The sequence below is a fragment of the Thamnophis elegans genome, chromosome 8 (genome assembly GCF_009769535.1).
Source record: "Thamnophis elegans isolate rThaEle1 chromosome 8, rThaEle1.pri, whole genome shotgun sequence".
Lineage (NCBI taxonomy): Eukaryota > Metazoa > Chordata > Lepidosauria > Squamata > Colubridae > Thamnophis > Thamnophis elegans.
This window is the reverse complement of record NC_045548.1, coordinates 34,467,466-34,492,971: the sequence shown is the minus strand read 5'-3', so window position 1 is coordinate 34,492,971 and position 25,506 is coordinate 34,467,466. Positions and strand designations below refer to the sequence as shown.

The window sequence follows — 25,506 nt, the reverse complement described above, 5'->3', positions numbered from 1 at the left end:
CCCAATTTTATTTTCAAAGGAGTTAAAAAAAAGTACAAAGATACCCAAAATAAATCCTAACCAAAGTACTAAAGATAATTCAGAAATGACAATAAAAAACAAACGGAACTAAGAAATATTGAAATAGAATCTTCCCCCAATTTACACACACACACATACACCCACACCCACACACCTTCTTACCCCAGTATTTTATCTATTTATACATATAAAACTTTCCTAGAATTCCTTGTTAGAATATTATGAAACATAATTGGAAAAAATTGGTTGGAATGTAATCTCTGCAGTCAGTTTACACCAAGTTCATAACATAGGATGGTTGCTCACTCTTGCTTAATTGCCTATTCGAAAAGAAATACCTCAGGAATTGAGAGTATACAGAAGCATGTTTAAAACTTAAAGCATACAGGTGACAAACCTTTGAGAAACGAAATACTGCTTCTTTTGATAACTTCATAGCACATGATTTTTATTATGCTTGGATAGTTCTTGATTAGGTTCTAAGTGACTTTGCTGCACACCTCAACATACTATGTCACTGTAAAACAGTGGTTCTCAACCTTTCCAGTGCCACGACCCTTTAATACAGTTCCTCATGTTGTGGTGACCCCCAACCATAAAATTGGTGACTCGGTTCCTAAGACCATCGAAAATATGTGTTTTCCGATGGTCTTAGGCGACCCCTGTGAAAGGGTCTTTCGACCCCCAAAGGGGTCTCGACCCACAGGTTGAGAACCACTGCTGTAAAACCTTCCGTCAAGTAATTTCTATTCAGCCTGGTAGTGACTGATCAAATATGCCATCATTATTCTGTTTCAATTGAAATGTATACATAATCTACTTTCTGCCTTACTTTGCATAAAGGAAATGAAAGAATTGGTGTGTTAAGGAGCATGTCAGATAAAACAGAGTATTTCTAAGTAAATGTTCTTTGGATTTATAGTATGTTTATTTAGAAACATCTGAAGGTACTTTTATTTATTGATGGTAAAATTAGGCTGGTAGCTTTGAAAGCTTCCTTATTTGATAGCAGTTGTGATCTACGTAGTTTTTATTTTTATTTTTATTTTAAAGTTGTCCATTTGTTCTATAAATACTTCCATTACCGGTAAAGCTCTTTGATGCTTAATACCTTTTGAGAAAAAAGTAAACACTTTCCCCCAAGCTATTACTGTAATTTATAAAGACTGCTATTAAAAGACAAGAAAGAAGGCATTTAAAATAGTATGCATGAAAAGTGGACCTAAGGACCCAACTTGAGAAAATAACATGATTTTCATTTTAGAGAAGATAAGCCTTATTTTCTTTATTAGCAAAAAATCAAGAAAGATACCTTAAAGTGCTTTGGAGAACATTCTTCTATTACATTTTTTCATGTGATAGATAATTATTTAGTTTTATGTTGGAGAGGAAATAAAGAAAAAGACATATTTAATTTTACAGTTGGGACTCTTGCATATATTTAACATGCAGTATAAAAATTAAGGAAATAAAATAGTATTTTTTTCATATTTATGCCGGTAAGGCTATCCAATGTTGGAAATATGAAATGAATTTCATTAAAGCTTTGCTATAAACTTTGACTTTTATGGAAAATTTATAAATTGAAATGATTAGAGAAACAGAAGAGAAAGGAATTCTAAAGTGGTATGACTTCATCTACTTCTTGAAAAAAGTCATATATAGGATACATGCATCAAACAATTTCAGAGACTGAAAAAAAATGGAAAATTGCATGCTTTCAGAAGTTATTGCATGAGAAAAATATATTTCTATATAAGTGGGACTGAAAAACTAAAAAAGAATTGGTTAAATTTGTCTTTATTATTTGTAAGATACACATTTTTATTAAAGCACCTAAAACCAAGATATTGTAGAGAAATATTGAAAAAATTAGTATCCCTCTTAATTACAGATCCTGCCTACTCATTGATAACTGATTAAAAATACCAGAATAAAGGTATATTATGGAATGGAATATAAAAGGGAACGTGTCTCTTTTGACTCTTGGAAAGATTTAAGGCCTTAAGAAACAATGTCCATTCCTACCACTCAGATGAAGTTACAACATCATTGAACTCATATTTTGAGGCTGTAAAATTAGGGCATGTCAAATTTTTCAATGTTCAATTTCCAAACATTAGGGCTGCTCAAAAGTTGTGACATATCTTGAAAGATATGTTGGTTATTTTAATATAATTTAGATGTGATTGATAAATAACCACATAAATATAATAACTTTTTAACTTTTTGTTTGTTTCATCCACCTCCACCCTGAAACAAGTTGCTTGCTCTGTAATAAATACAATCTTTTTATCAATCTTCCTTCATTGATGATTGAAGCTCACAGGATGGTTCATTACTCATATCTTTTTTTGGATTTCATAACTGTCAGCCTTGTTTCCATAAAGGGCCTTTAAATCAAACCTTTCAGTTGAGTGAAAGCCCACTTCCATTGTAACGTTGCTGAAGTAATATGAGATTCTGCAATTAAATAGTCTTCCATTTCTAACACAAGGGTAATGAACTCAAAACATAGAGGATATCTTGTACAGTAGAATTTACAAAAAAAACCCAACCATCTGTGTAATCAGAACCTCAGTATCAATGCATCAGAAAAATTGAAAATGTGTCTGCTTTATAGATTTGTGGATACCAATTTTACATATAGCTAGAAGCCAAAAGCAATGAATCAAATGAAGTAATCCTTACTATTTTAAGCAAAAATGGATTTTCACTTCATTAAATACACATAGAGAAAATGTGGCCATAGAACTGAGAACGTGCATTTGGGTTGACTTGAATTTAAAGACAGAAAAGGTATTTAAACAAGCTTTCCCCCAAATTTTTCATATTTACTGGATTAGAAACATTTGTGTCTGTCTCTCAGTATTATTTTGTTGGAAGACTATTTGGCAAGTACGTTGCTATTTCATTGTACATCATGCACACATAAAGACACTCTTCCATCAGCTGAAACCTAAAAGGGACAGGAATGCTGGAGGACCGATTGGAATTACAATTATTTCCCTATTGCAGTGGCTAATTACTGGATGAGAATGGTGTCATGACCGTATTAGGATGCTGCTATGCCAGTTTAAACCAGTTCCTAATCTTTTCAGAGTTCTTGCTTGGGCTTGTAAAAATCTTCCATGGTTTAGGACAAGTGACTTAATCAAGTATTTGTTTACATATGTTCTACCAATTCCTGGATAAAATCAGTAGAGGGCCTTCCGCAACAATTATTTATTATTTCATTATTCATTTGTTACCTAATTTTGATTTCAGTTCCTTTTCATTCTCCTGAGACAGCATCCCTGTGTAGGTTAATCTCATGTACCATCCAATAGAACTGAGTCTGCAAAGTTTAAGTCCCGACGATAGGGGGCTGCCCTGTTGTCAACCCTGCGGGAAAGGGAAAGAAGATTTTTTCTTTTATCCTTAGATTCGATAAGCATGGGCTCCAAAGGGGCCCCAAACAGTTTGTCACCCCCGAACGGTTCTGATGCCAAGCAGCACTTATTTTTCGTGTCAGTTTGCCATGGGCGCAGGCAAAGCAGGCTGATGCCACGTGGAAAGCTTTCTGCTCATGGTGTCAGACCAAGAAGGTATCCCTCCACATGCACGGACGTGTCACATCCTCGATTTCCTGTATGACGGCCTGTCTGCGGGCCTGTCGCCTAACACACCCTCTCCTCTGTGTTGTGTACCAGGCCCAACAAGTCCCTGACACACGAACCGCTCATCAAGCAATTCTTGAAGGGTGCCATAATTTGCATCCTTCGACTAGCCACTGATATCCATCGTGGGACCTGATCTTCATCCTTCAAGCAGTCACGCAGGTCCCATTCAAACTGCTGAGAGACACATCCCTGTTGTACGCATGCGCAAAGAAGGAAGATGGCTGCCTGAGCTCCGTCGTTCAGGTTTTGAGAAAGAAAAACAACCAAACTACATGGAACTAAAGCCTAGAAACTGCGGGAAAGGGGTTGCTGTGCGAGACCAACATCAAAGGGGTGCAGAGAGGTGGCTACCTGGAGGAACGCTGCTTTCGGGAGGCTCTCAGACGGTGCTGCTGCCCTCGGTGACTCCTGCTTCGATAACGACGATCTCGGCCCCATTGCCGCGGGGAGCCATTGGGCCTATACTGGGCTGTGCCGACACGCCGGACTGTGCTCCGCTGCCTCAGGGGGGACGGTGAGTTTGCGGTGATGTGTTTCAGGGCTGGGCGGCTGGCTTCTGCCGCCGCTGTTGCTGTTCTGGGCACACACCCCCCTCTTCTCCTGCCGCGGCCTCTCTATTGCTCTGCCACCACCGCTGTGGGGCTTCTCACTAACTGACGCTACCCGACGCTTTGATTGCTGCAGCCTCGGCTTGTTAGACCCTGCACCCGGCTTCTTTTACTGTTGTTGCCACCATCCGCTGCTGTCCCGGGCGCGCCTCCTCGGACGGCACTGTCTCCCGGACCATCTCATCTTTGGCGTCGCCATTTCGGAGAGTTGGTGCACCCGGGGATCGAGCGATCGTCTTCCTCTGCTGCTGCCATTCCTGGCTCCAGTCGGGACCTCACTTCCTTCTTCTCTTCCGTTTGATCTCCCAGACAACAACACCTTGAGGGATTTTTGCTGTTCGCCGCTCCGGCTGCTGCAATGACTAGGGAGATCTTCTGTCATGCTGGTAGTTTTTGCGTTCTTGCTCCATGTCATACGCCCCTCACAGAAGGAGATGACGGAAGACGGAGAAGATGCGGACGGGGATCCAGCTCACCTTCCAATTGGCGCCTACCCCCCCCCCAATCGCCTCAGCCACCTCAGACCTTTGGACTTTTTTGCACTTTTCCAGGCCTCGCACAAGAGATAAGAGAGAACGAGGAGCTCTCCCTCCCAAATCGCTATTAGTCCCAGCTTCTCGAACTTGCGCTAACTGCCTTGGCGGAACTAAGAACTGCGTTTAACCTGTTTGTTGGGTGCATGAATGTGTGAATGAAGAGAGAATGTGCCCACTTTTAATTAATTTATTGTATTATTGTATTCTTTTTAATGATTATTGTGGGGTGTGCATGAAGAGAGTGTTTGTGTGGTACACATGATAGGATGGAGAGTGCGGCCTGGAGCCCCCTCCACTGAGTGCAGAAGCAGAAGTGGATGGGGGCCCAGATCCGACTCCCGCCCTAGAGTGAATGGGATGTGCGGCCTGCCAGGAAGAATGGGGACCATGGGAGAGGGGGAAGGGTTTACAGGAATGGGGGCGGGTCAGAGCATTTTGGTTACGACTGGGAAGGGCAGATATGATGGGAGCTGTAGGGCTAGCCATTACCGGGGAAGAAGGGCTCGCTACATCACAGCGATCCCTTGTTCCGGCCCCTCTAGCTCAACTCAAGGACCTGGTGACAGAGGAGATCAGGGCCCTGGTCTCAGGTTGCTGCTGCTAAATGCCAGGTCTGTGGTAAATAAAGCTCCCCTCGTCCGGGACTTAATATTAGACGAGGGGGCAGACCTGGCATGTATTACTGAAACCTGGCTGGGCCAAGAGGGAGGAGTCCCCCTCTCAGAAATGTGCCCAGAAGGGTTCCAGGTGCTCCACCAACCACGACACTAGGAAAGGTGTGGGGGAGTGGTAGTTATTATCCGAAGGTCATTAATTCCTCGCAGGATCCCTGCCCCAGAGATTGTGGGGTGTGAGTCTCTCCTCTTGAAGTTGGACCTAGGGGTTCAATTGGCTTGTTTCTGACGTCCCAGCTGCGTCACAACAGCCCTGCCTGTGCTCCTTGAGGCAGTAGCTGGGTTGACGGTGGAGTTCCCCAGACTAATGGTACTGGGGAACTTTAACCTGCCATCTCTAGGCGAACACTCGGACGTGGCACAGGAATTCATGGCTTCCATGACAACCACGGACTTGACTCAAGTAGTTCAGGGTCCAACTCATAGGGCGGGACGCACACTTGACCTTGTATTTCTCTCAGGGCAGTGGAGACATGATCTTGAATTAAGGGGAATAGAGATCTCGCCCTTGTCATGGTCAGATCACTCCTTGCTGAGGCTTGACTTTGGGATGCGTCTCCCCCATTGCAGGGGGGGAGCCGATTAAGTGGTTCTGCCCCAGGCGCCTGATGGACCCATTGGGATTTCAGAAGGAGCTTGGAGAGATACCTGACTCCCTTGTCCACAATCCGACAGAATCCTTGGTCGCTGCCTGGAATGCTGCAGCGGCTGAGGCACTGTATGCGCCTTTGCGGCCTCTCCGTGGCAGTGGATCCAGGAGGGCACCTTGGTTTACCGAGGAACTCCGGGAGATGAAGCACCAAAAGAGATGCCTAGAGTGACGCTGGAGAGCCAGTAACTCCGAATCTGACCGAACACAATTAAGAGCCTTTATTAGGACTTATTTAGTGGTGATACGGGCGGCAAAATGTGCACATTTTTCCGCTCTTATTGCGTCCGCAGAATCTCGCCCAGCTGCCCTGTTTAGGGTAACCCACTCCCTCTTGAAAGGTGAGGATGCGGGGGAACCCCTACAGGGAAGGGCTGAGGAGTTCGTTCAGTTTCTGTCGGACAAAATCACTCAGATTCGGGCAGACCTGGACTCCACTTGGGCAGTGCCAGGGAAGATGCCGAGGGAGAGTCTTGATCAGATTTCCTGGAATGAGTTCAAGCTTGTCACTCCTGAGGAAGTGGACAAGGCCATGGGAGCGATGAGTGCCTCCACCTGTTTACTGGACCCGTGCCCCTCCTGGCTGGTCTCGACCAGCAGGGAGGTAACACGAGGCTGGCTCCAGATGATTACGAATGGATCTTTACAGGAGGGATCTTTCCCGCAGCCTTTGAAGGAAGCGGTGGTAAGACCCCTCCTCAAGAAGCCTTCTCTGGACCCAGCTATTCTTAAGAACTACCGTCCTGTCTCCAACCTTCCTTTTTTGGGGAAGGTTGTCGAGAAGGTGGTGGCGCTTCAACTCTGACGGACCTTGAATGAAGCAAATTACCTAGATTCCTTTCAGTCTGGTTTCAGGCCTGTGTACAGCACTGAAAACCCTTTGGTTGCACTGACCGATGATCTCTGGCGGGCCAGGGATAGGGGACACTCCTCTATCCTAGTGCTCCTTGACCTCTCAGCGGCCTTCGATACCATCGACTATGGTATCCTTCTGCGATGGCTGAAAGAGGTTGGAGTGGGAGGCACCGTTTTACGGTGGTTCTCCTCTTACCTCTCCGACAGGTCGCAGTTGGTGTTGGTCGGGGGCAAAGGTCGACCCCTAGGCCCCTTAAATGTGGTGTGCCACAGGGTTCGGTCTTATCCCCCCTCCTATTTAACATCTACATGAAGCCACTGGGTGAGATCATCCGACAGCACGGGGTTAAATACCATCAATATGCGGACGATACGCAATTGTATCTCTCTGCCCTGTGCCAGCTCAGTGTAGTGGCAGACGTGATGTGGCGATGCCTGGAAGCTGTCAGGATCTGGATGGGAGTGAACAAACTTGCACTCAATCCTGATAAGACTGAGTGGCTGTGGATGCTGCCCCCGAAGGACAGTCCAGATAGTCCATCCTTAATCCTGGGGGGGGGGGGGTGAGAATTTACACCCCTCAGAGGGAGTCCTCCTGGATCCGCAGCTGACATTAGAACACCATCTATCGGCTGTGACCAGGGGGGCCTTTGCCCAGGTTCGCCCGGTGCATCAGTTGCGGCCCTATTTGGATCGGGAGGCACTTCAAACGGTCACTCACGCCCTTGTCACCTCAAGACTGGACTACTGTAATGCGCTCTACATGGGGCTGCCCCTGAAAAGCGTTCGGAGACTGCAACTAGTCTAGAACGCAGCCGCGCAAGCGGTATTGGGTCTACCAAGATACACCCACATTACACCTATCCTCCGCGAGCTGCACTGGCTTCCTATTAGTCTCCGGATGCAATTCAAGGTGCTGGTTATTACCTTTAAAGCCCTACATGGCTCAGGACCAGGATACCTGCGAGACTGCCTACTGCCACATAACTCCCAATGGCTTGTGGGATCTCACAGAGTGGGCCTCCTTCAGATGCCATCAGCCAGATAGTGTCGGCTGGCGGCTCCCCAGAGGAGGGCCTTCTCCGTGGCTGCTCCGACCCTTTGGAATGAACTACCCCCAGAGATCCGGACCTTGCCCACTCTCATGGCCTTCCGAAAAGCTGTTAAAACCTGGCTATTCCGGCAGGCCTGGGGCTGTTGACCTCATTTCTGAGGTCCAGCCCCAATTAGATTGGGTGCATGGGTGATGTTTTTTAAATTGTTCTTTTTTATTATTTTTTATTGTTTATTAATTATTCTTCTTGTTTTGTAAGCCGCCCGGAGTCCTCCGGGATTGGGCGGCCTATAAATCTACTAAATAAATAAATAAATAATAAATAAATAAATAATATTCTACTTGTTGCAAAAAGCGACCTTTCTGGTAGCCATTACATCTTTTCACCGGATTTCAGAACTAGCGGCCCTTTCCATGTGGAAAGATCTGTGCACCTTCTACTCGGACCAGGTAGTCCTCAGAGTGGGCCTTACATTTGTTCCCAAGGTGAACTCCATCTATCACCGCACACAAGAATTGGTTCTCCCCAATTTCTGTCCTGATCCAATCTACCACCTGGAACATAGATGGCACATGCTAGATGTCCGAAGGGCCTTACGAATCTACTTGCACAGAACGTTGACCTTCCGACGCACAGAGGCCTTGTTCATCTCTTTTCAAGCGGACTCTATGGGCCACAAGGCATCTTCCTCCTTATCAGGAAGGTGGATCAGGGCATGTATTGCAAAAGCCTATTCCTCTCAGGCACATCCCATTCCGGAACACATAACAGTCCATTCAACATGTAGCGCAGCTACTACAGCGGCTTGGAGCACATGGGCTCCATTACATGAGGTTTGCAGGGCAGCCACATGAACATCTCTGTCCACCTTCATTAGGCACTACCAGATTGATAGATACGCATCGGTTGATGCAGCCTTTGGGAGGAGAGTCTTACAACAGGCCAGTGTCAGTCAAGGGGTCTCGTCCCAGATGATTTTCCACCCATAATGATGGACAAGCTCTGGTATGTCCCACACAGGGATGCTGTCTCCACTGACTCAGGAGAATGGAGCATTGGCTTACCTGATATGCCCATTCTCTGGAGAAGTGGAGACAGCATCCGGCCCAGCCTTAGGGAACGGTCCAATGTTTCTGGAGAGATCGTTTCTGTTTGCGCATGTCTGTTTGCAGATGAGTCTTCGTCAAAAAAGCTGGGTATAGCAGCAGGAAGAGGCAGAACTTAAACTTTGCCAACTCAGTTCTATTGAATGGTACATGAGAATAACCCACACAGGGATGCTGTCTCTACTTCTCCAGAGAATGGGAATGTCAGGTAAGCCAACGCTCCATTCTTGTTGCTAATTGTTTAGATCTTCCTTTATGTGCATCTTGCGTGTGTATTTTGGATTGTCCTTCTTTACAATATGTATATGAAGGGATTATATATTTGTGAACTTAGAGTGAAGGAAGATATGGTTAAGGCTGCCTATAATTTAGCTATTTTACTCATCATTTGAAAAAGTTGAGTAGATATTTTATGAATAAATATAAAAGTGTCAGCATCTCTGAAACAGTTGATGATGATATTTATCAACAATTACAATATAGGTTTACACGGAAAGGGATTCAGTTTAAGCAAAATAAAACTAACAGAAAATATATATATATAATATATATATATATATATATATATATATATATATATATATATATATATATATATATATATATTGGTATTTATCTCTGTGCCTCTGTCTCTGTCGTCTCTGTCTCTGCCTCTCTCTTGCTTTATAGCAGTATGCTACTTTTTAAATTTCAAACTTAATATGATACATTATAAACTCTTTCTCTCTTTCTCAGTCAGCTTGAAATCAGCCAGACCTGTCCTTCAAGAAAAATTTGTGTTCAACATTCTCCACCCCATTTAGAGGAGGCCTAAATGCCATCAGCTAAAAAGAATTGGTTGGATTGCTGAAGCATTATAGTGAACTCTTGCTTGACCCTCCTTTTCTGCAGTCTTTCTGTACCCTAGACTTCTTCACCAGAAGAATCCTTATATTCTTGAATCTCTTTCTGGCCTTGGCTTCCCTCTATTACAATAGTCAGGTGGACCATTTTCTTCTCCCTCAGCAATGTTAAACTTCTTTTGAGTCGTTCTTCCTTCAGTAACTAGAATGTTAATGAATGTCCTTTGACATACAATTCAGTAGGGATGGAAGTTGGCAATTTCATTTGAAACCAACTTCCATATATATTGTTTCAATCATAATATTATTCTTCAAATAACATGAAAAACAGCAACATATCAGAATTCTCAATACAGTATTCAAAACTCACAAGGATTCTGTGACCAATTGGTAATACCCAAATGATACTGCTGTGAAACACAAAGGATGATCTTGTAGAAAATGACCATGCTAAGCCTGAGGGAAGGGTCAAAAACATCATAAGTCATAAGAGATCTAAGTCCAGTTCACCTTGAATGCCTTCTTATTCCCGCTCATTTCCCTTGACTGTTAGTCAAACTCCTGTAAAGAACTTAAGCTTGCAATAAGCATTATACACATTTGAACTGCCTGAATCTCCTGATTTCCTCATTGCTAGACAGATTTGGACATATCAGATAACTCTGTTTTGGGTCCTGAGTATCACACTGGAGATGGTTGATTAATTAGAGCTGTGGTGGCACAGTGGTTAGAATGCTATATTGCAGGCTAATTCTGCTGACTGCCAGCTGCCAGCAGTTCAGTTCAATTCTCAACAGTTCAAGGTTGACTCAGGCTTCTATCCTTCTGAGATTGGTAAAATGAGGACCTAGATTATTGGGGGCAATATGCTGACTCTGTAAACCACTTAGAGCCGGCTGTAAAGCACTGTGAAGCAGTATATAATTCTAAATGTTATTGCTGATTAAGAGCCAATCCCACACATACCCCCATCTGACTCCATCCTTTCTCATCTTGAAACTATGATTTTATTTCCATATTATTGTGTTAGGAATATTTATCTCTGATGATCTTAATGTTTTTATGTTGTAAAGCTCCCAAGAATTTCTTCAAAATAAGATGGAGGGCAAATAAATTTAATAAATAAAATTTAATAAATAAAAATGAATATACAAAATAAATAAACATAATAATAATGAATAAAAATCTCTTTCTGATGGGCAGATGTCAAAACTTTTAATGTGAATTTTTTACAAATGCAAGTGGAATATACAATAAGCCACATGTATATAAACCATACATTGAAAAATATAGGAATAATAGGAAAGGGTTTTTTTCATTTTCAAATGTCAGTCTAGTGTTTGCAGGTCACACCTACTGACTTTTGACTTTTGAAATGCTAGATTCTGCGTAGAGTGTTAGCCCACATTGTCATGTGGGATGAATGTACATTATATTGCCAAAGTCTATATAATCTCTTTCTTGGCTTTAAACTTCTCCATTTCTGTAAACTTAAAAGCTTCCTGCCCATAAAACAAGATAAGTCTTTTACATTGAATTGATCTATGTACATGTTCAAAAACATTGCTTTTTGAAAGCTGTGTTTCTTTCAAGGCTTGTTTGTTCTGTCCAAAGTTCCAAGCAGAAGCAGAAATGTTTACATAATTGTCCTGTCAGATGGAATTTTTTACTATGCACCATCCTACACTTCTACCACAGTCTGTTTAACATAAGGTGACCAGATTTTCAGATTGGTAAAGAGGGACACCTTTGACCGGGGGGGATGGGGACTTGATTAAAAATTTTATACGGAGCAACAAAAATTTTCATACAATGCAAAAATAGTGTTGTAATATTTTTTTTATTTCAACATAACTACAATTTACAAATATAAATTGTAACTGTTGCCAAACATCAAAATTTTGATCGCGTGACCATGAGGATGCTGCAACGGTCGCTAAGTGTGAAAAATGGTCATCACTTTTTTCAATGCCATTGTAACTTTGCTCACTAAGCCCATTATACCAACTTTCTAGCCACAGTTCTTAAGTGAATAACTGCAGCTGATAAGTTAGTAGCATAAGTGAATCTGGTTTCCCCATTTGACTTTGTCAAAAGGTGATTATATGACCGCAGGACACTGAAACCATCATAAATATGAATCTGTTGCCAAACATCAAAATTTTGATCGCGTGACCATGAGGATGCTGCAACGGTCGCTAAGTGTGAAAATGGTTGCTAAGTGTGGTCATCAGTCACTTTTTTCAATGCCATTGTAACTTTGGTCACTATACCACCTTTCTTGCCACAGTTCTTAAGTGAATAACTGCAGCTGGTATTTTGTATTTTGGATAGAATCTTTTTTTAAATAGTCTAAGAAAATTTAAAAAAGAATCCACACAGAATAAATTGAAGTAAAACATTTCAAAGTATTGTGCATAGAATTTTTAAAAATGGTTTCACTTCAATTTATTTTGGATAGAATCTTTTTTAAATAGTCTAAGACAATTTAAAAAAGAATCCACACAGAATAAAATATTTTAAAAAATCCTATGCACAATAAATAAAATATTATTTTAAAATACATTAAAAAAATAAAAGAAAAAAACCCAGTTCACTTACCAGCAGGCACAAGTGAGCATTCCAAGTCAATCCAGAATGATATAGATGTTAATACAAAGAACTGAGCAACTTAAAATGGTGAAATTAGTCAGGGAAATATTTTTCAAAGAAACTTTGCCACCATTTTCTCCAACCTCCAACCTCCGTGCCCCTCCCCTCCGGAAAATCCAGGAAGTAACACTCACGGCTTCTCTAGCCAAGTATTTCCTGGAGCTCTATGGTACTTGATAATTTTTTCTTATAAAATGAGATAAAAGGGGCGGGGGGTCCGTTTTCTTGCTTTAATGTTTTAATATCTTCAATGAAAGTACTGAGACAGAGAGAGAGGTTAGTTAGACAGAGTGTCTTTTGTCTTGCCCCGGTTAGGATTTCTTAAGCAAATCCACTGGGCTTTCAACATGAAGCCAGAAAATCGGGACTTTTTAAAAATGCCCCGGGACACGGGACATATTGTTATAAAGTGTGACTGTCCTGCTGAAATCGGGACGTCTGGTCGCCTTAGTTTAACATGGACCAGAATCAAGACTGGAAAGACAAGGAATAATGCTCAATAAGCAGCTTTATGATGAATGAAACAAGTCATTCAATTAAAGAAGGAGACCCTGAAGTAGGAGTAGCCACTCAGCAAGCCTTTTCAACCAAAGAATAAGAAACACTGAGAGTGGGAGTGCTTGGCCAATTTCCCCTCTATTATCATGTTTCTATAGCTTGATATTAGTATACAGAATAGTTGTAACCATTTCCAGCCTCTTTTTTTTAATCCAAATATTACTCTCTTAAGAACACAACTTGTTTGATCTCTGTTTTTCAATGCCAGATGTGAAACCTCTGCCACGAGCCAAAATTTTCAGGCCTCCATAATGCAATAAAGCAGGATGCAGCTATTGACTGAGATGCTAAGCTCTGTATAGCTAGTATAGTGATGCAGAACCATCAGAGCAGTAAGCATATGATGCATATTGTCTGTTACAACACATGATTAAATAAGTCAATCCATTCGGCTGTTTTCCAAAAGGTTTTCCACAATATTAACAGCATTGTTTTTCAAACTTTTAATTCACTATAGAAAATTTGAACTATTGTGCTTGTGCACCCCAACTAACATGGCTAAACAACAGGGATTGTAAAGTTGGAAACATACAAAAGGTGGCTTATCTGTAGTCTAGAGATACTGAAAGTGTTGAATATGAATGGCAATTTAAAGGGTGATGTTCATTCTTCCATTTTTTTCTCATTATATAACTCCAATTGAGCAAATAGCAAGAACAACATGGTATGATAGAAAGGCTACTTAGCACTGAAGGAAATAAAAACCTTTGGTACATTTGAAAGCCTATGAAAATATGCATATTGACTTCTGCCCCTCTTCAGAAAGGAACATCAAACATACTTCTATAACAGTCAACAGTTTTAGGGATTTTAAAACTTTAAAGTACAAATTTGATCCTGAAAAAAAGAGTGAGAGATGAGAAATTTAAAGAACTAAAGGCCAGGCATGGTGGAAGTAAACATAATTGCAAAGACAGAAAGATTTGGAAAGAGATAATGGATTATCTTGCTGAAGGTTAGTTTTAGGTATGTTTCTTATCAGATTCATTATTTTCACTTACTATTTCATACTTCTTTTTTGTGCCTTTATACTGTTTGCTTATCCCAAAATGGAATAGCATATGTGTATGTATGTATATATGTATGTATGTATTTTAAATAAATACATGTATTTATTTAAATGCATGTAACATTTTAAATAAAATGTATTTCAGACAAGAGGCTTTTACAAAATACTGGCACTGTATGCTAACTGAATAAGCACATCTGAGCTTTTCTTCTGATATGATAAGAACTTTGCCAAAATAAATAATTGTGTACTATTAGCACATGTAGATATGTTTTAAATAACTAGTATATATGGAATTCAGTGCATTCTACTGAGATAAATACAAGTATCTCACATTCTTGTTTTTCACTTATTTGTCCTTATCCAATAAATGTTTTACTTTCCCTAAAAACCATGTTACCAAGACTCATAAACACATGTCCCATAGCAATTATCAAAGGATGAGATTTGTCACTGAATCTATGTTGTGAGCCTTCAAACTGAAATGGCAATGTTTTTATAATGCAGATAATAATATACGTGGGGAGGTTTCTGTATGTAGAATATCCCCATTTTCTTCTGGAATGTTCCTTTCTCTGGTCAGGCCAGAATCAACATAAGGAATTCTACCAAAAGAGAAAAACATAGGAACTTTTGTGTATGGCTGTAAAAGGATTCTTGGAAACTTGCTTTATTACAAGTTTATATTTAACTTGCTGGTCAATAGATGTTGTTTAGTTACTAAACATCTATAATTCCCCTCCTTTTTTAAGTGAAACATTTTCTACAAAATGAGATCCTGTTTTAAAATTTACAGTATATAAGATGATGAAAAAGTTCTAAGTATACAGAAGCCTGTGTGAAGTTCCATCCTGAGAATGTATTAATACTTTCAGTTGACTTCCAGAAAGCCTGCCTGTAAATTCTATTAAATCTCACATCGGCCCCCACACATTCTTCTAATTCCGGTTTAGCCAAGCTTGGTAGCTCTTTCCTTTTCAGGTTTGTAAAAATGTGTGCAATTTTTTCTTCCATTACTTAACTGTTAATAATTGGAGGAAACTGACCAACTTAAATGGAGTAGGGATTGCGTTAGCAGTTGCCACAGAAACTGCAATCCAATATAAATATCTTACTGCTCGTCTATTTATCATCTGTTTTCAGGGCAGTTTAAGCTGCTGGAACAAGACCGTGATATTAAGGAGCCAGTGCAGTATTTTAACAGTGTGGAGGAGGTGGCTAAAGCATTTCCTGAACGAGTTTACGTCATGGAGGAAATAACATTCAACGTTAAGGTAGCCCCTAAACAAATGTTTATCCCAAGTTAAATGGTTTATGATTAAGTCATTTTTTTTAACATTGCAATTGTGCAATATATTGAACAAAAAGTAATTTGGGATTGTGGTTTTCTCTTAATCTGTTTGTGTACATTTTGCTTAATCTGAATTTGAGGTTATTAATCTTGCAAGATATGAAGACCTTTTCAAGGAGGGAATCATCTCCAATCAACAATGTTCTTTTCCAGGGTTCAACTAGAATATTGCTTCCAAATTTTAGACAGAGCTTCTTCTGTTGTACACCCCCTCCCTCACCTCTGACCCCTTAGATTTTATTTGGTAAAGGAGCAGCTGTTTCACTCACTCTACACTACGTTTTAGGTCACATAAAGACAGTATATATTGTAATGGTTAGTAATATCTACTTTTCAACTCAGATGACTGAGAATTATTAAATAATTCTAGAAAAGCAAAATAATAATGCATTGGTTATAATTCTCCTGTGTGCTTCTCAGGGAATCCAATCATGGGTTAACTTAGCCCTTTAGCCTTGAGACTGAGTATGTAAATTTTTAAACCACGCCTCCTCTGGCTGGACCTCTTCAGTTTTTCTTTACTCAGTCCAAGCCTACGAGACGTCTTTCAATTCTCTCTCTGACTAATTGACAAACTTCTCATGGATTATTGGATTTTGCAGTAGGAATTCGCTCCTCTGTGGATTTCTATCTAATTTGGGGTGGAGGCGGCAGTTTCTGCCAGCCCAATTCCTCATCGTTGCTGTTTTCCCTAGTAAGGGATTTGTATTTCAACAGTTTGGGCATCGGACGATCTTGCCGGCTTTGGAAGCAGCTTTGCTGTCTGCCCTCTATTTCGCTTCAGCGCGTTGGGTTAGTGAGCCTCCCAGCGCCGTTTTTCATGCCGGATAGCACCCGCCTGCAGGCGCGGTCGGATCCTGGGCTGTTGCCTGAACAGGCTGCCCCCCCCTCCCTCCCTCATTCATTCACCGGAGCGGCTGCCGGGCGGGCTGCGTGGATCGGCAGTTGTGGTTTCTCCCTGCCGTTCACGATTTAAATTTCGCGCCCTTGCTGCCGGTCGCCATTTTGGAGGGCGATTTCGCGCATGCGTGGGAATGCCCGAAGGTGATGAGGCGAATTGTTTCGCACGCTGGAGTCTGCGCAGTTCTAGCGACCCTCCCTTTTCCCTCACTCGAGGCTGCTGACTCAGAGAGGAGGTCGCTTTGTCTCTGCCTCTGCTTCCACGTGGCGTCTTGGCGGTGGTGCGCAATTTGGATTCCTTTGTTCAGTGATTGAACTCTTTCAAATATCTCATATCATGGCTGATCAATCAGTAGTTAAAGGTACTGTAGAGCCAGTTTCAGAGCCCCGTTCCCCTGGCGAGGGGGGGGGGCTAGCCCTAGGCCCGGCAGGGCCGCTTCCAGGGCCTCCAGTAGTAGGCCTCGAGCCTCATCCGCTGCCCGGGACAAGTCACATAAGCGCAAGGACAAGGCCAAAGTTCCTCCTAAGGCTTCTGGGGCTCCCATTTGTCCACCCCCGGTTCTGATTCCACAAAGTGTCTCTCCGGTGCATGTAAATGAGCAGCTTCCCCAGGCTCCACTTCCTGAGGTGGGGGTTTTTGGGCCTCGCTCTCCCCCGATTATTTCTGAAGCTAGTGGGGCTTCTCTTCGCTTCCCCCCACGTGCTGGCCTTCTGCCACATTCACGCCCACAGCTGCAGGCCTCAGGCCTCTGGAGGGCCAGGATTTGGGCCTTCCTACTGATTTATACCTCATGATATCTGAGGCTATTTCTAAAGGGGTGGATGCAGAGTTACTGCGTAGGGCCCAGGTTCCTAGGCCCACTGTGGCCCACTCGGGCCTAGTTCCCCAGGTGGTGGAAGGAGATTCTTCTCTTCTTCAAACAGATCCTCCTTCGCCTCTACCCTCGGTGTTCAGTGAGGAATCTGCCTTAGTGGAGGAAGGTGAACTTATTGATAGGGAATTTTCCAATGACGAGGGCCTCCCTAGAGACCAGCCTACTGCCCCTGGGCTATTCCGGCATGCTCTTTTCAAATCCTTACTGTATAAGGCCAAGACCACCACCCACATGTGGGAGGCAGCTTCTAAAGAGAGTACAGCTGTGGGTCTGGATGCCACCGAGCGCCTCTTTGCTGAACAGGTGGCTTTGCAGGATGTTATTCCATCTCCCAAGCTCTTTCTTGATCTGATTCAGAAGCAGTGGGACCAACCGACTGCGGTCAATCCTCCCGGGACAGGGGATAGGAAGCTGTACACGTCTACTCCAGAGTTGGAGGGTCTCCTTCAGTTTCCCACTGTGGATGCCCCTATTGCTGCTCTTGCCTCGCCGGCATTAATTCCTTCTGAAATTTCAGAAGGGTTGAAGGCTGAGGAACGCAAGGCCAAGACAGTCATTTGCAAAACTCATCAGGCTGCGGCTTGGGCTTTACGCTCAGCTACTGCAGCTTCCTTTTTTAATAGGACTTCTTTAGTTTGGCTTAAGCAGTTACAGGGTAGACTTGCCCCGGAGGAAATGCGCCTTCATCAGGATATCACCAAGCTGATGGCGGCATTGGAGTTTTCTGCAGATGCCACCCTTAGTGCAGCAAAGTTTGCATCCCGGGCCGTAGTCTCTAATGTGACATCTCGGCATTTGCTATGGCTTCGTCATTGGCAGGCTGATGTCAAGTCCAAGTGGCGCCTAGCGTCTACGCCCTTCAAGGGCGGAGCCTTGTTTGGTTCAGTCCTGGATCCCATCCTCATTGAGACACGGGATAAACGTAAGATTCTGCCTTCTACTAGTGGTCGTGCCAACAGACGGCAGCAGCCTTACAATAGGCGACAGCCCTTTCGGACTGGGGACTCGGGATTCGCCCCTGCTCCCTATGTCCCCAACTACACCAGGGGGTTTTCCCAGGTGCAGGATTGCGGCCAGGACCGCGCCGGAGCCAGGGATAGGGGTCGCCAGCAGAATCAGGCGCAGTCCCAGAATAGGAGGTCCTTCCGGGGAGCAGGCAACTGGTCCTTTCGAAGGTACCGGTGACTCGCAGGAGGTAGGACCCATAGGGGGGCGTCTCCTGGCCTTCGCTCATCAGTGGGCGGAGCTCACGTCAGATGCCTGGGCCCTTCAGGTCGTGAGACTGGGCCTCACTCTAGAATTTCTATCCATCTCCCCGAGAAGGTTCATCAGGTGCCCCGTGCCCAGGTGTCCATCGAAGCAGCGCCTCATGGACGCCGAGATACACCATCTTCTCACCATCCGGGCCATAGAACAAGTACCCAAGGGGCAGGAAGGCCTAGGGTTCTACTCCATCTTGTTCCTAGTACCAAAGAACTCCGGGGGATGGAGGGCTATCCTAGATTTGAAACGGCTCAATCATTATATCAAATACCAAAAATTCAAAATGCAGTCTCTCAAGAGCATATTGGCCTCCATCCGCCATGGTGACATGATGACTTCAATAGACATCAAGGAAGTGTACCTCCATGTGCCCATTCATCCGGCGCATCGGAAGTTCCTGCGGTTTCATTTCAACGGCCGCCATTTTCAATATCGGGCCTTGCCTTTTGGCCTGTCCTCGGCTCCGCACACGTTCACCAAGCTCCTGGCCGTGGTGGCAGCCTCCCTTCGCTCGATTCCAATACACGTCAACTGTTATTTAGACGACATATTGGTGCTGTCGTCTTCTCGGGACCAGGCCCTGCGAGATGTACAAGTCACTATGGACTCTCTGCGCAGTCATGGTTTTGTCCTCAACCTGCCCAAAAGCCACTTGCACCTGACCACGTCCCTACTTCACCTAGGGACCATCATCAACTCCGTGACGTGCGAGGTTTCCCTGTCTCCAGAGAGAGGCAGAGCTTACAACGCCTGGTGCATCAAGTGCTGTCCCAGAGGCTGCTCCCGCTGGCGACGTCCAAACTGCTGGGGAAGATGATCTCCTGCATCAACGTGGTTCCATGGGCCAGGTTTCATGCGCGTCCGCTCCAGTGGTTTCTTCTACCCTTTCAGAGAGCAGATACCAGTCATTCCCAGATCAAAGTGCGGCTTCCGAGCAAACCCCAACGGTCCCTGCATTGGTGGATGTCCTCCAGACTTCTCCGGGGATGCCCATTCAAGGAGCCGGAACGCATCCAGGTCACGACTGACGCCAGCCTGTTTGGATGGGGAGCCCCTCGCCTTGGACAGGGTGGCTCAGGGACACTGGTCGGATCAGGAGTTGACGAACAGCATAAATTGGCTAGAGCTACGTGCCATCCGCCTAGCCCTTCTGGAGTTTCGGGACATTGTATCACACAATCACGTGTTGGTCTTGACCGACAATGTGGCCTCCAAAGCCCACATCAACCGTCAAGGGGGCACCCATTCCAGGGCTCTGATGCTGGAGGCAGAAAGGTTACACCATTGGGCGGAGTCCAGACTCTTGTCGATCCGGGCGGAGCACATCTCGGGCGTGGCCAACACGCAGGTGGATTGGCTGAGCAGGGCCACTGTGGATCAAGGGGAGTGGCAACTCCACCCCGTTCTCTTCCAGGAGCTCTCTCGCCGGTTCGGCTGACCCGAGGTGGACCTGTTTGCACACCCGCACAACGCTCAACTGCCTCGCTTTTACACCAGGTACCAGACCCCCGGAGCGGAGAGGGTTGATGCTCTGCGCAGCCCATGGCTGGCCAGCCTTCTCTACGCCTTTCCTCCTCTTCCGATCCTTCCGTTGGTCATTCAGAAGATTTTGACAGAGCAGGAGGAAGTGCTGCTGGTCGCTCCGATGTGGTCCAGAAGGCCCTGGTACGCAGACCTCGTCCATCTGTCCGTTTCGCGTCCTTGGAGGATTCCGGACGATCAGATTCAGCTCAACCAGGGAGCTCTCATCCACCCGAACCCCCAGTTGCTGCAGTTAGCCGTGTGGCACGTGAGCGGGCTATTCTAGCGGCCCTTCACTATTCCAACGATGTCATTGACACTATTCAAGTGGCCTGTCGTCCATCCACTACCCATATTTACGAGGCCACTTGGCAGGCTTTCTGTCGGTGGTGCCGCCGCACCGGGATTGACCCCGTCACGGCCTCGGTGCCTCAAGTTTTGGACTTCTTGCAATCCGGTCTCAACAAAGGTCTGGCACCGAACACGCTTCGTCAGCAGGTCACAGCCTTGTCTACGGTGATTGGAGGAGGTCAAGGTCGCTCCTTGTCTCAGCACTCGCGGGTCCGGACCTTCTTGAAAGGTGCTTCCAACTTACGACTACCGACGGTGCACCGCTACCCCACATGGGACTTGACCTTGGTTCCCAGAGCTCTTACATCTGCTCCCTTTGAACCCATCCACTCCATCAGTCTCCGGTTGTTGACACTCAAGACCGTGTTTCTGGTGGCCATTACATCGGCCAGGAGAGTGTCGGAGTTGGCGGCGCTCTCTGTTCATGCGGATCTTTGCATCTTCCATCCAAACAGAGTGGTGCTTTGTTTGGACCCGACTTTCCTTCCTAAGATCAACTCATTATTTCACAGGACGCAGGAACTCGTCTTGCCGGACTTTTGTCCACATCCCTCCCATCCTCAGGAACGCCAGTGGCACCATCTGGATGTTCGTAGGACTCTCCGCCGCTATGTGAAGCGCACGGCTTCGTTCAGGAGGTCGGAGGCACTGTTCGTTTCCTTCCAGCCTTCGTCAATGGGACAGAAAGTGTCTTCCCACACCATCGGCCGATGGTTGAAGGCGTGTATTGCATTGATGTACGACAGTCACTCGCGACCGGTTCCCAGGTGTATCACCCCTCATTCTACTAGGAGTGGGCCACTACAGCGGCCTGGGCTACGCAAGCGTCAGTGGAAGAAATATGTAGGGCGGCCACCTGGGCGTTGCCCTCACCATTTATTCGACACTACAAGATTGATGTCTATGCCTCGGCTGAGGCCTCCTTCGGGCGGAGAGTGTTGCAAAGGGTCCTTCCTTCTGCGGAGGAGCCTGACCAGCCTAGCTCCCGCCCTGGGAATTAATTGCTTTGGCATATCCCATGATTGGATTCCCTGAGCAGCACACAGGAGAATGACCATTGTCTTACCTGAACAGTCCTTCTATGGGTGCTGCGAAGGGAATCCAAACCCGCCCGCAGTTTCGGCTGGCCAGGGCTCCACCTTGATTGTGACTCTGTGACTGACCTTTCACCTCCTGACTGGACTCTGACCGTGCCTTAGTACCGGAATTGCCTACGGCTTAATTGACATTGACATATTTATTCTTCGGCGGACTTCGTGCGAAAACTGAAGAGGTCCAGCCAGAGGAGGCGTGGTTTAAAAAATTACATACTTAGTCTCAAGGCTAAAGGGCTAAGTTAACCCATGATTGGATTCTCTTCGCAGCACCCATAGAAGGACCGTTCGGGTAAGACAACGGTCAATCTATAGCAATTCAGAGAAAAATAAAATGATGTACAGTATATAGAAACAAAAAATGCTCCTGTGCAAAAATCAAATAATTTGAAATAAGACAACTACTCAGAAATTCATGGGTGCGCCCCTTTCTACTACAAGTCTTATAGTACATTTAATAGACTTCAGTGATTCCCCTTGAGAGAAAGAGAGAAATATAATTCCCAAGTGTAATGGAAATTTTAGAAACATAAAACATTTTATTAATTTATTTTAACAACTAATATAACTGCTGATTTTATAAAAGACTTAGCAACTTTCTTATGTTATAAAAGTTCTATTCACTGTATCAACAGCCACTGAAGATGGACTTCAAAAGTAATAGATTCTAAATAAGAAAAAAATGATTATAGATTATTGATTATAGTATAGAATTGATTAATACCTATTCCTCAAAGATCCTATTCTTCAGTTTTCTACATATGGTTTTGAATATAAAATAAGAAAATTCAGCTTTCATATCTTGCTTCAGTTGTTTGAGGTTTGTTTTAAATTGTAGCAACTGAGATATACCAGACGTGTTTATTGAAGTACTATCATTATTAAGGTCACTGACCAATAAAATTTACATTCAATACTAAAAATCTACATAGCATAAGAAAAACTACAATTTAAGATACTAGAATAGATTTTAAAATGTAATTACAATACCTTTAAGATTATAAATACAACTGGAGTTACAAAATCAACTATGAATTCAATGCTATTTAAATACATGCAATTGGTATATACTTCTACCAATTTGTTGGTTCTACCAATTTGTTATACCAAATAATGCTTAAAAAAATGACTAACCAGCTATAAGCATGAATGGCTAATACAGAATATAAAATCAGTAAATCACTTAATGCTACAAATATTTCCAAATTGAATATTAATTGTGTAACAATAATGGCACAAAAAATTAGGAAGAATGGAATGGCATGGACTGCATAGATTAAAACATAAAAGTAACAAAACAAAAAAAAACAAACAAACCCTCAAGTGAGTGTATAGGTGTTGCCTTAATTGTTCTAATAGCTCCGGTGTCTAAGTGTGTGATTTATGGCAAATTTGTCTAACAAATTGTATGGAATAAAATACAATGAGCATCTAACTACATAATGAGCAAAGAACTTCTTGGAAATGACAGAGATGATCTTTTTGTTTCACAGCATCATTTTTCTGCTTGAAGGAATTTTGTCTCTATGTTCAAAGGTCTGCTTAAGTGTCAAAATTCATAGTGCTTCAAAGGCAGATTTTCCAGAAATTGTCTCAAATTATTTCTCAACCAGTTTTTTTTTAAGTAAAAAAATAAAACAACTATAAGCCAACTGAGCATTGACTTCTAGAACACTATGGTATTCTAGTAAAATGGATTTAAATTACAGTAGCATTGGTGGAATCTGGTGGAGAATTTTGTTTTGAAGATATTTAAAAAGTCTTGATCAAAATTAGAGACAAAAACGTAAAACATTACTGTTGATGTTGCTTTAACATTACTGTGTTAAAAAGAATAAATGTAAACTAAGTTAACTTACTATAAGTAGAACTTACTATACTGAATTGGGTAAGCAGTGATTATGGGTTTTGCATCTCATTCTGATTTTTTAGTCATGGTTTACAATGCTACAGTGCCAGTAAAAATAACAATTAAATCACAATTAAAACATCTTATTAGCATGAAGTAAATGTTTTACATGAAAAATAGTTATTATTAATCTTTTTGTCTATTATTAGTTGATTTTGCTGAACTGCAGCACTGAATGAACTATTTTTTTTACTCTTTCTGAACATTTTTGACCCTATCAATTAAGCTTCATATCAGCATAGCCATATGTTTGCCTGCCTTCTCTTGGTTTGAGTCTCCTGTGAATTGCAGAAAACCTTTCTTTGGTTCAGTAGATGAGGATAGCAAATGTACACATACAATACTAAATGAAACCTCCATGCTGTCCAACTTGGTTAGTAAAAGAAGGCTTTGTTTGAAAGCTCCAGTTCAGTTTCTACTGCTTAAAAACAATAGAGTTTCTAATTAAGGGATAATGGGTTTTTCATATTTGGATATGCTTTCCAGGAAGTTATATAGACCAGGATGCAGTTGTGAGATTGCTTCAAGCTTGTGAGGTTTATTTATCTTCTTACTAGACTCTAAAGTTCCACCAACTAGGATCAGTACAACAATTACACTTAGAATGAAAAACCTAGGAGCCTAACAATTTGTTCTGAATACAGTATTTCATTGAATGGAGCTCATTATTCATGCATATAAAAATTCATCCCTGGTTCCCTAGACTTCCTTTTGTTCTGCTGCATAGTTTGAGATGGCAAACGAGCTATTTTATCATTTCTGTTATTAAGCAGTTGGGAGTCTGAAATCCTTCACCATTGTACTAAAAATAGCCCAATAGTCTAACAGTAGATTCCAATCTACTTTCTGGAACACTAGCAAATCTGTTAACTTGAATATTCAATCATTTATTCCAAAATTATTTTAAAATCTTTACAAAATAAATAAAATGATTAATTTGATAAATAGAATGCCTGAAGAACTCTGACCTGAAATCATGATATCATTAAGATTAAGTACACACAGACCAAAAATTAAAAGAGGAAGAAATGAAATAGCTGAAGAAAGGCAAATAGTACAATGTAACACCAAAAGAATGTGCCCAACTGAACACACTAAGTGATCCTGAGAATCACTGATGGCTTTGGAAGCAGAAGAAACAGAGAGTTAACCTTCTTTAGGTAGCATATTACTCCTTTTTGAACAGATGCAGTGATTCTAAAAATGTTTGCTTAAATATGACTGACTAAGAATCAAAAGAGCAAAGGATATAAATGAAAGTAACATTAGATCTGGCAAGATAGCAAGTCCCTTGCAGGAAGATAATATTTAGAATTACCTATAGAGAATGTTAGGACATTAGCTACATGAAAAAGAAGTCAACTGATGAGAGAATCAAGGTTTCAAGTGTCATGAATTTCATGGATGATACTTGGATGCCATATAAAATATACTGAGATCTTTCTTACCTGTGGGAAGTTGAGGGCATTTGAAAAAAGATAAAGAAGCAGATGAAGCAGCATAGGCAAAAAAAACTACTCATAGAAAGAAGATACCACATTTAAAGCAGACTTATCGAACTGTTCTAAGGGGCAGAAGTAGTTGGGATAGGATCTGGAATATGAGAGAGGCCTCTCCACAAAGAATTTGGCACTGCTTTAAGTACAGATGATGAAAGATATCTCAAAATTACCTTGTACATTTCAAAAAGAAAGTATAATTCCCCTACTTCTCTGTTCAGTATTTGTTTTCTTGAAAGATTAATGTTAGTTTGAATCCATGTGTGACTCACGTTTGACTTGTTGTGGATCTTCTTCGAGTTAATTCTCAAATCCACTCACAGACAAAGTGTTTTACATTCCTAGGTGTAGTCCAGCAATACCTGGAGAGTCACAGTCTTTTCATACTTGCTTTTCTATAAATGTCTAAATTAGAAGTTAGACAGCAGGAATTATGTACTTGAATAATATTATAGCATCATTTGAGTTAATGAGAAAATCCATTATGCTTCCTTTTAATGAAAGGAAGAGAACACA

The 25,506-nt window shown here is 42.7% G+C and overlaps 1 protein-coding gene across 1 annotated transcript in view; it reads left to right on the top strand.

Moving 5' to 3' along the window:
• GAREM1 (GRB2 associated regulator of MAPK1 subtype 1) overlaps positions 1 to 25,506 on the top strand; it is a 116,347-nt gene that overhangs the window by 65,164 nt on the left and 25,677 nt on the right. The window contains 1 exon segment of the mRNA XM_032222479.1: positions 15,371 to 15,501. Coding sequence (XP_032078370.1) covers positions 15,371 to 15,501 — 131 coding nt within the window.